The following is a 15,622-nucleotide window of genomic DNA, read 5'->3' as shown; positions in this document are numbered from 1 at the left end:
TATTATCAGTAAACCTTTTTAATATTTTATTTTATTTTTTCAATTTGAAAAATCACTAATATAATATCTTTTATTTTTAATTAAAATAAATTTAATCAATAATCTTTTTTAAATTTGGTATATTTGTTTTATTTTATATAATGTAAGCATTTTTTTTGTTCAAAAAATGTTCATGGACTTTATCGTTCAAAATATGAGTGTTCATTGGTTTTTTTCATGTTTTTTTCATTATTTTACTATGTTAATTAGTTTTATATGTCATAAGGATGTATATAACAAGTTTTAGAAAGTCCAATAAGTTGTTTAACAGGTTTTGGAATGTCCAAAGATTTTTTTGTTTCAAAAAATTGTCCAAAAACTTAATCATTACAAACTCTAAAGTCCATTAGGTTTTTTTAGACTTTTCTCAATATATAATTATTACATTTTTAACTTAACAAAAGAACAATTTCACCCTTAAGGTTGACTTTTGGGGCGGATGGAGGAACTATAACTAACTCGTAACTGCCTTCGGGAAAGTTACAAAATAGACCCTGAAGATTTAGGTAATGGCAAAACTACCATAAGTAATAAATTGTTTGACATCTCTTGTAGCTTGAAACACCTTCTCCTGCTGCATTATGCGGTCAATCCGTGAATGCGGTCTCTTTTTTCTTCTTGTTCCTTCTGCAATTATATGGTGTAAGTGCGTCTACGATGTTTTGATGATATTTGAAGGTTCGCAAAATGCTCAATCTAGTAAGCTTTTTGCAGAATGTCAATAGTTTTGAAGAGCAGTGAAAGTAACCGAAGATTCCTGTTGGGGATAAAGATGGTTCGTTTCGAAGGGAATACCTGGATATGTATGGCCGGAGGCTTTGTACCAATGGGTTTCTTGAGGATCAAGGTTATGTGGATGTGGGTTCTCTACTTCTCTTTCCCTCTACGTAGTAGTAATGCGTAATCTTTAAACCTCAACTGGTTTCATTAAAAGTAGAGTCGAGCAAATAAAACTTGAATGCAGATGCACACAAGGTGTTCGATGAATTTCCGGAATGAATTATGCTATCGAACTTGCAGGATTATGCGACATATATATTGGAACACTTTAAGGAATAGGAGATTGTGGATTCGATCTTTATAGGTATTGATTGTTAAGACACACCAATAGCTAGCACCGGTATTCCTCTTTGCTAACTGCGATGTGAATTTAAAGTGTATTCTTTCCTCTCATTCTAATTGCTTTACATGTTTCTTAAGCATTTAGCAAGTACAATTCCCAACCTGACTACAGTAATCTAATAGAACTTTGATGGCGATGCCTTAAGAATTGAGTTGATGGTAGTACTTCAGTAGTTCACTTCTTTTTTGAGGATTATTTTGGTGATCAATTTATGATTTTAATAAAATACCCATATCATAAAATTGATGCATAAATTGATGATCTTTCATTGAATGAATAATGCACGTATCCGGCATCCTCTATATTTTTGTTCTAAGATCTTTTGGATGAGCGTTTACATCCCTGAAGCTTGATTGCCATTTTACTAAGTAAATAGCATGACAATTGGAAGGTTGGTGTTTACCACATATAACTTGCACATGTTATGCTTATATGTCATTTTGTTTAATGTCTCCTGATTGTTTTACCAAATGGACAAAGACAAAGGAAAGACTCAACATCAACACATAAATGTTGTAAGCATAAAGTTAAAGTTGTAGGCCATTATATCTTTATTCATACTTGGCTGCATAACAATATCTGATCTACTGTAGTCTTCCATGTAATATAACTGATATTTGTTGGTTTTTATAACAAAAAATATGTAAATCATAGGGATAATATGACTTGAATTTTCTAATAATATGTTTAACAGAATGACATAATCTGACTTCTGTGAGCCAAAAATGGGAAGTGGTGAGATGAATATGAATGAGAAATCCGAATTGTCCTCAACATGACGTGACTTTCCATATACCCACATACATATTACAGAATCAAAATATCAAACCAACCCTATCTCTGCAAGGTGGCCTGAACAGGAAGCCAAAATTCTATTTCAAAAGGAAGTTTCAGAAGAACTTTGACAAAAGACTCCTTGATTATTGCAAGTATACGGTTCTCCATCAATTTCTTAAATTTATGTCAATAAAAGGTAGTTTGAAAGCCATCAAAAGCTCAGTTAGTGCTTGAAGGATTGATGCATTACCGGCCATATCGTTGAGACTTTCAGAGAATTAAGCAATTTTCTTGGATCAACAAATAAATATGGATGAAAGCAGTTTTCTAGTTGCTGACAAGTTTAATCAAGCTCGGGCTGTAGTCCTTGGTGATATCACAAGTTACACGGGATGGGAAGTCCCATGACATGTCAAAGAGTTTATATTTTCCCGGGAGACTTGAGATTTCTTAATGTAAATATTTGATTAGCAAAACTCAACAAAGGTTTGGGAATAGACATCTGAACTGCCTCTTGCATTTTTCCCCTGTTTAATCATGATGAAAAAGAGGGGGGCATTAGTGTATGAAGCACGTATGAAATTATAAATAGCTTAAATCTTATTCATGTTCTGAGATGTGCTACCGTCGGTAATATTCCAAATTTGCTTGAAAAGTTATTCAAGGCCAAAGTCTTTTGGTGGTAATATCAGATTGCAGTATGGAGATCCTATTGTACTGGTCGCAGTTATGACTGGAAATGCATTCTGGTGCTACTGAAAAAACCTTTAGGTAGCATCACTTTCAGTATTTTTCTGTCTTCTAAAGCTTATTTGCTAAAAATCATTCCATGTACCACACAGTTGCTTATTAGTTTGAATGAATGGATGGTTGCTGCTGAATATTATACCTCAAGGTTTTTATACTTCTAAATTTATTTCGGTATCTAGAGTTGATCTTCATATAATTTTGTAAATTTTAATAAACCAGGGTGCCAACAATTCTAGCTAATGGAGCTGAACTGTGGTCGTCATTGCTGAATATGAAATATAGGATGGCATGAAGCTCTCTACAAGGAAGCCAAATCGTTGATTCTCCACTAGTCTGCCTATGGTTAGTGACCTGTAACCCTTCTTTTTGTCTAAACAGTGAACCCCATAGTGTTTGATTATTTCTTAATTAAGCACCTTTTGATCCTGAAAAATAACAAAAATTCTAAATAATAGATGATCTGGTGTTTAAAAGAATTCAAGATGGCATCATCTTTGTATTCTTAATGCCTTCTGTTTCAAGAGAATCTTTGCTCCTTGAAATCATAGAGAGAAGGTCAGTTATGGAGTGTTACTGTGCTATTGTTGACTGACTCTACTCTCTTGCATGAACATCCACAAATTGACCAATATCTGCATGTGCATGTCTCTTTTTATGTCTACCATAAATCCTTCGCGAATCATCCTAGCATGCAATAAAACCTGTACCCCAGGCTGCAGTTGTAGTACCCCAGAACAAAAATCCTAGAGGAGAACTACAGAAAAAGAGTGAATGAAAAAGGAAAAGGTGAAATGACAACACTCACCTGTGTAGCTAAATGTTTTTTTTTTAATTCTGTGTGTCATGGGGAACTGAATTGATTGAACAAGACCCAATCTGGGGGCAAAGTGGGAACCAGATTGAACGTGTGGCTGGCTCCATTGCAATGTGGGGGCAATGTCGGTCAATGGAGAATAATAGGATGACGAAAGAACGATGCTTGTTTTCAAGAAGAAACCAACAAAAAAGACACCAAAGGTTTTTCTCTTTAGTACTATTCCTGGACACCTAGTGTCCATATTCCAGTCTATCATCACATACCCTTTTGTCTAGATTTTGTCCACTCATAATGCATACCCTGATGCATCATCAATGGATGCTTAATGCTTTGATTGAATTTCATATACATAATTTCTGGTATAAATGATCTGCATTATTGACGGCTTCTCTTCTTTTAACATGGAAATTCCATCCTAGCTTTGGCCTCAAGAACTGTATTATGTTCACTTTCAACAACTCGTATCGGTTTCTCATGAAATTAGAAGTATTTTTCCCGTTTCCTTTTCATCTCCGTAGTTGGAATAATCTTTATAAAGTTCCCCTCAAGTGTCTCGTATCCACCCTCAACTTGATTATAAAAATATTTGATCTTCAACACTTGTATTTGGATTAGCTAGCATACAAGATCTGATATGAATTTATTTTTCCACATGATGCTTCTTCATGCCATGTGTGAAATGCAAAAGCATACATTTTATTAGGATAATATCTTCAATCTTTCGATTTCCTACCACTTACCTTTAATCAGTTGTATTTTATCTAATATGGTACTTAATACTGCAAGACACTTGTTGAGAGATATGCAGAATCAAAATCCAAATTGAAGATATATATCAAGTTCTGGAGCCTTACACCCCAAAGTCTCCCAAGGTTTGTGGTATTTCTGATATATGGATATTTGGTTTATCTTTATCTGTCTACAATTGAATTTATCTGTTTGAGTTGGAGCTATAGTAGGAAACAACCACTCTACTCTTTAGAGTAGAGGTCATGTCTGCATATATATTTATCCCCCAAAGACCCTAACTCCGGGTGGGATATACTCGGCTCGGTTGGTTTGGTTTAGTTTGGTTCCGTTTAATGAGAGGATGAGTGCTCATCAGTCTTCCTCACACATAATACAACACAAAACAGGAAGTACAAAAGCAGAAAATGAAATCCGATTATGTCCCTTAGAAGCTGTAACGGAAGGCTCAGATGGTGAGGTTTTCGAAACTGATTTAGGAACTAGATTAAGGCATACTTACAGTAAATACTTAGTGTAACTAGATGCGTATGTATACACACACACATACATATATATAGCATAAACACTGGATATAGAAATGTATTTCCATTAAGAAGATGATCTGAGAAGAAATATACTGAGCTCTTGCCCAGCACTATGACTATCAGAGGATGATCGTCTATCATGGTCGGGGTTTATCATGTGAAATGACTCTGAGTTTGGTGATCCAATGGTTCGCCGGAAACTGGCTCGGAGGTACATGATCCCGTCAGCACCATGGTCATTTTCTGGCGGCAAAACCCCTGCTCCAACAGAAACCGATTGCATACGGGTAAGAGAAGTTGTGTCGGCAGCCGTCATCTTACGCCTGGTGGCGTAACCAACTTTCCGACCATTGCAGTACATAGACCACACAGGCACTTCAAATATCCCACCACCACCTTTTGTTGGTAGTTGCTGTCGATGAGTACTGTTTTCCTCCACCAGTGCAATGCGGAGGAGACCATGCTGCATCTCTTTCGCTAAATAAGATGTAGGAATAGCGAATTCCAAAAGTAGAAGAGGGTGTGAGAATGACGACAGGGCGGTGGTGGTCGTCATTCTCCTTGATGGGGTCCGCCTGTGGTGGTGGTGGTGGTGCGTGTCATCCTGTAGACAAAAGCTGACCCGACCATTCCGCTGTCCAAAGAATGTACCCTTAACGGTGGTGGAGGATGACGACAACGAACGAATCTACACAATCATATGTTCACAAAGATCAATCAATTTGCATTATCAACCTAAAGAAAGATTTTGCAAATGATGTTTAATCAACAACCACTTACGGTGGTGGATGATGACGATGACGGTGATTCCGTATCACTCGAGAAAGTCGACGAAGAAGAAGAAGAATCCGGAGAAAAGTTTCCGGCCACAGAATGAGGTTCAAAACCAGCCGCACAACAAGCTGGGATGATGCAGTCAAGCAGTGACCGGAGAGAGCGGCGAAGTCCAACCTCCCTGTTGCTGCAGTCAACGGTGGTTGCAGTGTTGATTATATGCATTCCTAAAGGTCCCCTTTCCCTTCCTAAATCTTTCATTGTCCTCATTTTTAAACCAAATTGTGAACAAGAGTATGTAGGGGTGATATCTAGAGGCTACATAACTCACTCTATATATAGATACTTAGGGAATATTGGTGGGTAGACCGAGGTTAAAGAATGAATGGAAAAGTGACACTACACGACCCCAGAAACCGAAAACAATGTACAACTTTTAATGCATAGTTTATAAGTAATTACAATAATCGATTCAAAAAAGGAATTACGTGGAAAGAAACAAGGAAATGAAGAAGAAATAATTGTCAATTGGACACAGGAGAGAGGGGGTGGGGGTGAAGGGACCATATGTGTTTGTGCATTCTGGAAGGTAGCCAACCATGAATGACTGATTGATCCTTTATGATGCATAAAAGTTCATTGCTTGCATATGTCTTTTAGTTTCACTTTTCATATATACTATGCATGCCTAGGGTTAGGGGTATTTTCGTAATTCCCCTCTTCGTATGAAATCGTAACACTAACACATCAGAATGTAAACAGTTCGGCCAGATTTCATGACGGACAATTTGAACATTTCTTTTCTTGGTTCATGTTTTAGGTTCTTGGATTCATAACGGAGCTAAGATACCACTTGACAACCAGAAGCCGGTTATTAATATGGTAATTTTTCTGATACTTCTAGCTTTAAATTCCAAAGATGTTGAAAGAAATTATATATGATGCATTAAAAGTCTGTTATATGAGGGTTGGGGAATATAAAAAGGGCAGCCCTTGTTTATGACTTTTTGAGGAGAAGAGATGTTGGGTGAACACTAATTAAGACCAACCAAGCATGCACATAGTGATGAGTGAGTGAGAGCACTTTTAGGAAAAGCATGAACAACTTGAATGATTGGATCCCCACCCACCTTTTTCTAAGGTGAGATATGGAAAAAGGGTTATTACACACATGTTTTAGCTTTTATTCACTTATATATGTTTTAATTGTTAGTCCAATTATAATGCTTAAGGTTTTCATTATTTTAGCCGATTTAACGAATCCTGATTCCAACTTCGAAATAGTGATTCTATTCAAGTGAATTTCATATGTTATTTTGTCACATATTTGTTGTTTTAATTAGTAAAACTTGAGATCATGTGAGACCAGCTTATTTTCTTGAGATACGTGAAACCACAAAATAACACTTAATCTTCACAGCAAAACACTGTGAATGTACAAGAAAACAATGAACGTTCACAACAAAAACACTATGAATGTTTGTTTCTTACTTTGACAAAGTCTTAACTATCAAGGTTCATTGTGTTTTTGTGCTTTCACAGCTGGTTTTACGAATTTCACGTTGGTCTAACGAGAACTCAACCCTAATATAACAGAACTCATCCATTTTATTTATAGTTTTAGTAAAAATATAACAGAAAAACATAAGAAAGACCCTTTAACTTGTAAGTTCTAAGCTTTATAGAAGTTATAGAAAGAAAGAGAGATTGATCCTAGAATAGAAAGAGCATCTAACTTTAATCCCACACCTATCCTTTGATGGTTGAATTCTTTATCAATGACTGATTGATACAAATCTTTTATGTCTTGATTCTCAGTAAAGAGTAAACAGTAAACAGTAAATGGAACTGATTGAATATATGATTATGGAATTGAAGTGATTTAATAAGAATTTATTTGCTTTAATTTGGTGGGTCCATGTGAGCACTATGAGCTATAAATTTGATAATGAAATTGCTTTATGTTGAAGTGGCACCAAATTATGAATGGATGCTTTTTTAAGTCTTAATGGTTTTGTGGTCAACAATCATCAAAGATTGGGGTTTGTTTAAGAAGGCAATTAAGTAGTATTTGATTGCAATGATGGATGTGAGTCATTTGATTTTGTGTTGTTGCTTTTTCCCTTCTCCAACCCTTTCTTTTTTTCTTTTTTCTTTTTCCAGCGAAGGAATATGATTTGTTTATTCACAAAGTGGTGGAGTCTTACTTTTGTGACAAACATACGTGTAATGTCTAGAAATTTTAAGCATTTTTTTAACTACGAGTGTCGGGTTATTTTGTATGCATCTCGATCAATCTCGGTCAGTTAGAAACCTTGAAAAACAGTCAGGAAAATCTCCAGTGATCTTACAGGATAGAATCCCAAAAACCTAAGTTTTATTATAACGTTAGCTTATTAACTTTTTCAATGTCTTTTTGATTAAGATATTGATAGCTTTCATGAGTCAAATATGGATGGAGAGATTGTTGCCTTGAAGCAAACTCTTCTTAGAAATACGTGTAATTTTTATAGGGGCTATGTTATTTAATTTATAGTTTTATACCAAAGTATATGAAGGTCTTTATTTTATTAACTATAAAAATTGAATTGAAGGAGGATTGCATACCCCAAAGACAGTCTTCAGTTATTTATCAAACGGTATAAATCGTTTGTACCTTGGTCAAATTTTGCAGTTTACAACTTTTGTTGTACAATTATGATTTGTATTTTTCTTTTGTCAAACTCCATTATGCCGCTTTGAATAATAATAAGACTACGAGTTTGAGACCATACTGAACCACATATTAATTTATGTATCATATTTACCAAAAAATGATGTATCATATTTCAATTGATTATCTTACCCAGTAAGTAAATAATAATGTTAAGCATTTATTGGATAAATATTTCGTAAACGGTCCTTAATCTTCTCTAATAAACATTATGGATTTTGCATTAAAATGATATTATGAAATACAAAAAAATTAATGTAACATTATTGATTTATGATATTTTTTATTTAATGTTAAAAATTGAATATACTTGATATTGAAAATGATTTAATACCTTCTACATGAATTATATTTTTTGTATCACGTGGTTCTATTCTAACAAACAACAGTTTAGAAAAGCCCATCAAACACTTTCTGGGCTAATATTAAAATTTATAATTTGTTGTTATTTTTGTATTTATAATTTATATAATTCATCGATGTTTTTGTTCTACGGTTTATACTTCATTGTTGTTTTCATCTTGCGTACTTAATTGTAAACAATTGACGAAGCTAGCCTAGCCTCATGGACGAAAAACAATAATGAATTGAAAAATACTGGAACCAAAAACTGTAATTTCAAAAAAATATAGACGTAAATCGTAATTTTTAACAAAACCGTATTTTATTCATGGGACTTAATCATTTGAGAACTCCAAAATTTATGAGATTTGGGAGATCCATTCTAAGTCACTAATTTAAGATAATTAATGTTATTAATTAATGAGATAATTATTAATTAATGAGATAATTAAGAAGATAATTATCATTATTTATTAAACAAAAATTAATGCACTTTTTTAGGAAATTTCTTTCGTACATATTGATTTATCTGTTTCTAGCTCTCATCTACTCTCACCTATCTTTGTATTATCATACACACATATAATTAAATAACTGCACACAAGATGAACACAATATAAACAATCTTAACAATTTTTTACTGTGATTTTTGTCTTCACAAGGTTCAAATGAGATTCACAAGTTGTAGGTTTAGATTTAGTTGGTATTGACAATATGTTCACAAATTATAATAGATCTCGTAGATTTATAGTATGTTCACAAAGTATGATAATATTTATAAAATGTATTCACCTGAAAAGTGTGTATATTTAATTATGTGCAATAGATAGAAATGAGAGAGAAAAAAAGGGAAAAAACGAAACTAATTAATTTTTATGATTTAAATAAAATATAAAAAAAAATTCATTTTGTTTACTTATAATATGTTATTGTTAATATATATGAGCATGATATAATAAAAAGGTGTGGTACGTAGGCCTCTTCCTAAAGTAGACTGCCCATTTTATACGTCTCTTTAAAATATTATATATATATATATATATATATATATATATTAATTGACTTGTAAATTATAAATAAAGTTGAGTTCAACCTGTTTTCGTGAGATCCGTGAGACTATATTTTTATACTTGAAATTTCACAGTAAAACACTCTAAAGGTATCTTCACAACAAAAACACTATAAATGTTACATTCACAGCATTTTGCTTTGAAATTTCAAATGCAAAAAAATGGCTTTACAAATCTCACGAAAACATATTGATCTCATATGATCCCAAATCTTTATAAATATATTTATGGAGTCAATTAACCTAGTCATTACCGACTTGCCAAGAGGAATAAAGTATATTTATTATTTATTATTTATTATTTTGTTACTAAAAAAGGTAAATATGGCTGTCACCTGTCTAATATAATACTTGGATTGTCTTGTAAAGCCAAAACAAACCTATAATTAAAAAGTTTATAATTAAAGGATGAGATTTTTAATTTTTTTTATTGAAATTATTTTAGATAAATACTTTGAAGTTTTTATTAACTATAAAAATTAAAAACCGACAGAACATCTACGACAGATTTTTTTAAATGAAAAAATTGGAGATTTTAAGCAATTTTTTTCCAATAGATTTTTTAAAATTTTCTCAAAATATGAAAAGCTGTTTGAAAATGATTATAATGAGAGATAAATGTTTTTTTATTATATTCTATTAATAATAAATATTGAAAAGAAATGTGAAATATTTTTGTAAGTTATTATTTTATGTACATGATACATGTCACACACACGAACGCTGCCAAATAGTATGTGAATCTGTATTGTCACATACAAATAAAACAATTATCTGTATTTTTCAAAAATCAGATTTAAATCACGTTAATTTTAAAATAATTATTCTTGCATGATAATTATAAACATGTGTTAAATTGTAATTATGATAATTATCAAATAATACAGAAAAGAAATCTTTTCTTTCTGTAAAAACACATATTAGATCTAGGGTTTCGGATTAGCACCGGGTGGATGCACAAAACGTGTTCATGTGTGGGTTATTGATGGATGGAACCTGTTTGTTTTCTAAGTGCATAGTCAGAGCCGACCAAAGATCTGAAAGATACAATTCTAAACAACTTATAGTTTGTTCAGATTCGATTTTATTGTTATTAGATCTGGCTATGAGTTCTATTTTAATAGAAAAGTTCTTTATTTTATGTAACCTAAAATATTTTCCGCTGCATTTTCGAGGTTTCAAGTTGTTTTGAAACCCCACAATTTCAATTATATAATAAATAATATAATTTTTCAAACTGGAAAAACTGTTGGAGTTAATGTAATGTTGTTAAAGATTTTGATTTTTGATTTTCCATTTTAAAGAAATTTTTATATAAATCTGTTAAAATTTACATTTAATTCCAATTAGAGATGGCCAAAGGGGCCCGGCCCGGCCCGGGACCGGGACCGACAAAGGACCGGCCCTGGACCGGGATCGGTAAGGACCGGTTATGGGACCGAAAACCGGGACCGGTTGAGGTTTTTGGTAGTTTCGTGGGACCGGGACCGGTTATGGGACCGACTATGGACCGGCCCGGCCCGGCCCGAAAATTCAATTAATTTTATAAATAAATGTATTTTTAAATAATTTTATAATGTATTTTTATAAGAAAACATAATTTTAATTATATTAAAACGCATTTTTAAAGTGTATTTGAGTGACCCAATTGTAAATTTTATAATGTATTAAAAATATATATCATTAAAAAAATAAAATAAAAAATCTTATTTTTTTAATGAAGGACCGGTTGGGACCGGGACCGGGACCGGCGGCCCATAACCGGTTATAAAGTACATATACCGGTCCTATCATTTTCGACCGGGACCGAGACCGGGACCGGTTACGCCGGGACCGGTTATGACCAGTTATGAGAATGGTGAGGACCGATTGGGACCGGCCCGGGACCGGTTTTTGGCCATCTCTAATTCCAATAGATATTCGAACTAATTATATTGTTAAAATATTCTATAAATTAATAATCGTAATTTACAATAAGAGAACAGAGAAAATCATTTGTTTCTTCTAACATTTAGTAATTATTGTGGATCATTGGATGTAACAAAAAAAAAATCTTAAGAGAAATATTTAGAGATTGTTTGGCTGGTTTTCTATTAAGTCTTATATGATAAAGTTGTTTCTGTGGATTAATTTGTTTGTATAGATCGAAAATGTTTTGTTTAGGAAAGTTTTTCATGGACGGAAGGAACATATTTTTTTTAATCGAATGATAAATTTAGAAAAAAAAAACTTGACTTTCTGCATGAAGTTCCTTTTAGAAGCTTACTGAATAACCCACTTTCTATAACATTAAACCACTGTCAAACAATAATATATAGCTAAACAAATAAGTTGCGAGTCCATTAAGCTCGTTAAGTTGCTAAGGAACAAGTCCTTAAAGATCCTGTTGAAGCATAAATATCTCCAAATTCTCTCTCTTAGCAAACATATTAGAATCGACTTTAAGCCTAACATAACACCACCGAGGCATATGTGAACCCCATGAAGCTCGATCTGCATCGTTTACGAGCCTAGTCCAAGTTATAGTCGACACATGTCGATTCAAGCCAAAAAGTCTACGTAATAATTTTCTATTTTTGATGAAAATAAAAACGACAAAGAACGACACATAAACGTAACCATTCATTAACCATGGGAGTTAAGAAAACGACGTCTTCCATTCACACTATAAAACAAACCTCTCATTTTCTAATCCATCTCTCTCTTTTTTTATCTCCATAAAGCACTTCACATCCTTTACGTCTCTTCTACATCACCCACATTTCAATACATGTCCATTAAGCTCCAACCATCTGTATAAATACGCCTAAAATGTCTAAATGTCCTAACAGATCAACGTAAACAGGGCCTCTGACCAAACGGTATGTGAGTCATTGGCCTCTTAGAAGATTAAAGGTTCAATTCAATCCTGTAAACTCGATCGTATGAAACAATCTATTACGATATTTATATCCGGTCTCGGTGCAAAGGAGAGGGATTTCCTTCGACAAACAAACAAGACTACCGAAACTGTCGCAGCCATACAAACATCACACTTGTAACCGAACGACTGCAAATCTCGAACATTATTATAACAATCTAAACCGATAGTTAAGATAAAAACTCGAACTGAAAGATATGATACCAAATCAAGTAAAACGACAACGGGTAACACGGATTTTTAACCGATATTGGAATTATATATATACACACATTCGTTTACTGTAAGTTTCGAACAAGTCGCTATGGCACGTAAAACACGTTCACTGTATCGTACACATACGATTCAAGTGCCTACTTATGTACACTTCATATACAATCTAACTTATACCTTTTTCTTTTCCTAAATTCAACAAAAATCAAAAACATAAATGTACAAAAAATCAACCACAAAGTCTTATTCTAACTTATAGCAACCAGTATGTATCATCTTTTCACAACTATACTGATATGTCTATATATATACATTATATATATATATATATATATGTATACCTTCCTTTAGAAGGAGGGAGGAATTTGAACCCATAATCCCAAGATATGATAATGCCACCAGATGGAAGTTACAAGGTTGATGACTATGATTCACTCGATCTTGAGTTCCCGACCGTTTAGAATGGTGCGCGCCGAGGGATGCCCTTTCTCCGGCTCGAGTTTCGGTGGTTAAAGATCGGCGGTGTTCCCGGAGACATGTTGTTCATGGTTTCATCTCCGGATGTTGATGAACATGACATATCAGATCCGTTACGCCCATAAGGATTGTACTGAAACATTGGGGTTTCGATAAGTTGGTTGAACAAATGTGACCTTCGAACTTTCTTAGGTGTCACCGGCTCATCGGGTTCACACGCTTCACGGCCGTGTTTCATCTTTTGAGTGAAGCTCAACTCCCGGTCACCACGCTTCATCCCCCCGAGCTAACCATGTCAAATAACCACAAATCAGTCACCAGTTCGAACCAAACCAAACCAGACGAATATACCTGGCTCAAAAGTAAAGGTTTGGGAGGTACGATCTACACAAACCTTACCTTGACCACTAGAATATCGGGAGGCTGTTTCCGTGAGACTAATACGACAAACAAGCCTATAAACAATATAAACGGAACTATGAATATGCACCATTCCTTTCCGAGTAGGTGGGGATTCGGTGTCCAATTTAACATATCTAAGAACTACGATTTTATCCTCGAAAATTGTATACATCGGTTTAGTTGGTAAAACAAATGCGTTTTTTAAAATCCATGACATTCTGACAGGTTTCCGGGGTATTTTGGGTGAGTGGCATTCTGCTGGTAGGCAATGACGTGATCATAGATTATTCAAAAAATCTGAGTGGGATATATTGGGTTCATTTGATGCGATTGCGATTGCGATTACCGATCCTAACAATACGCAATGAACTATATGCAGAACACACACAGAAAGAAACTACACAAATGCACAAAAAGAGAAGAAGGTTTGTATACCTTACAACCAAGGGAACAAAACCGAAAAGCATCGACGAGGCTCCGGCCACAAATCTCGCAATGGTTGGTGACTCCTTTTCCGGGCCTAGGCTGTGGTCGTTCGTTCAAGAACACTATCTTGGCACTATTAATAATGTACGTTTGAACACAAGAAATGTCCAGATATCTTTGAATCTCATTCACCCTAACCACGTTATGGTACGAAGATCGCCGAATCTAATCGATCACGAAAAACATTCAAAAGATTAATACATTACATGAGTCAAGCATTTCATCAAACAGATAATGGGCATGAATTTTTGTCACTAATTTACCTGAACAACACGATGGTCTTTGTGATGGGTCAAACAGTAAGAACAGAGGGAATTACCACAGCAATCCAAACAATACATATTACATTCGCTTTTATTGGCATCTCCATGGAAACGACAAGTAACAAAGTAATCAGCTCTTAGCATTGGTATCAACCAAGGCGGACCAAATTCTTGGCGCTCCATTTTTCCGATTGGACTCACCTAATCACAAACAACGATCTTTTAGCATTCAGATAAAGTAAAAAAACCAAAGGATCAACAATGGAGATATCGTTATAATCAATCAAACAAAACAGAACAAAGGTTCGATCTTTAAACAGCTCTGTGTTAGAGTTGAAGAAAACGTCAAGTACCATGGCTTTCTCGAGATTAAACTTGAAAGCTTCAATCTTTACCCTGTTTTACAGAAACCCAAATCCGAAAAAACGATGAGAAACAAACCCTTTGAATCAACAAAAGCATATCAAAACAAAAACCCACATTCAACCATGAGAACATATATAAATACATATATATAAGAAACACAGAGTCGGCAAAAGAACACAGCCTAGAGAGAAGAGAAATACCTGAAGAGAAATGGATGAATCAATCAACGAAGAGGGTTCTGGAGTGTGTGTGTGTGTGTGTAAACGTATATGAATGAGAGGCAGACGGTGAAGAGAGAAGGAGGAAAGACTGGGGAAGCTCGAAAAGGATTGAAAGGAATTTGTAAGGCGGTCATATATGACTATTTATATTTTTATATATTTTTTAATTAATTAATTTTATATATATCAATATATATATATAACTTTTGGGTTGGCTTCTTTTCTAACCCTCCACTATTTTGCAATAACACATAGTGGTGGATTTGGTTATACGACTTTTGTAACTGCATTTCATGTTTAAATTGATACAATATAACACTTGGGTTTATACGAGAACAATAATTAAATAAAAAAATAATAAAAACAGTCAAATTACATATGATTTTAGGTGGCTTTTTTGACTTATTTTAGTTTGACACTGGTGATAAGCTAAATGCTAGTGTTTGGATGAGGAAAAATAAAACTGTTTATATTGATGCTAAACCGATAAACAGTTTTTGATAAGTTAATTATTCTTAACTAATGAAAAACTGTTTATTACCAGTTTACCACTTTAACTCTGTTTTATTAATGTTTGTTAATTATTAATCTTATTG

At 33.8% G+C, this 15,622-nt stretch overlaps 2 protein-coding genes across 4 annotated transcripts; both read right to left on the bottom strand.

Annotated features, from left to right (window-relative positions):
- Positions 1-4,828: 4,828 nt before the first annotated feature.
- Positions 4,829-6,022, bottom strand: LOC112525630 (protein MIZU-KUSSEI 1-like). The gene is made up of 2 exons (XM_025135832.1): positions 5,561-6,022; positions 4,829-5,468 (listed from the first exon to the last, which is right to left on the bottom strand). Exons 1-2 carry the CDS (start codon positions 5,822-5,824, stop codon positions 4,845-4,847), a joined length of 888 nt encoding a protein of 295 aa, XP_024991600.1. The 5' UTR covers positions 5,825-6,022; the 3' UTR covers positions 4,829-4,844.
- A 6,791-nt stretch (positions 6,023-12,813) lies between these two features.
- Positions 12,814-15,113, bottom strand: LOC112525314. Of its 3 annotated transcripts, none has more exons than XM_025135398.1 (5): positions 15,006-15,113; positions 14,793-14,850; positions 14,440-14,640; positions 14,126-14,341; positions 12,814-13,574 (listed from the first exon to the last, which is right to left on the bottom strand). In XM_025135398.1, the coding sequence occupies exons 2-5, from the start codon at positions 14,793-14,795 to the stop codon at positions 13,269-13,271; spliced, it is 726 nt and encodes a 241-aa protein (XP_024991166.1). In that variant the 5' UTR covers positions 14,796-14,850; positions 15,006-15,113; the 3' UTR covers positions 12,814-13,268. The 3 variants fall into 3 exon arrangements, with proteins under 3 accessions (XP_024991166.1, XP_024991163.1, XP_024991165.1); XM_025135395.1 differs by having other exon boundaries at positions 14,793-14,835; XM_025135397.1 differs by having other exon boundaries at positions 14,793-14,855; positions 15,011-15,113.
- Positions 15,114-15,622: the final 509 nt, after the last annotated feature.

The sequence above is a fragment of the Cynara cardunculus genome (assembly GCF_001531365.2).
Source record: "Cynara cardunculus var. scolymus isolate 2C chromosome LG 13, CcrdV1, whole genome shotgun sequence".
NCBI classification, from domain to species: Eukaryota; Viridiplantae; Streptophyta; class Magnoliopsida; order Asterales; family Asteraceae; genus Cynara; species Cynara cardunculus.
The sequence above is the reverse complement of the archived record's forward strand: the minus strand, read 5'-3'. Positions and strand labels throughout refer to the sequence as shown.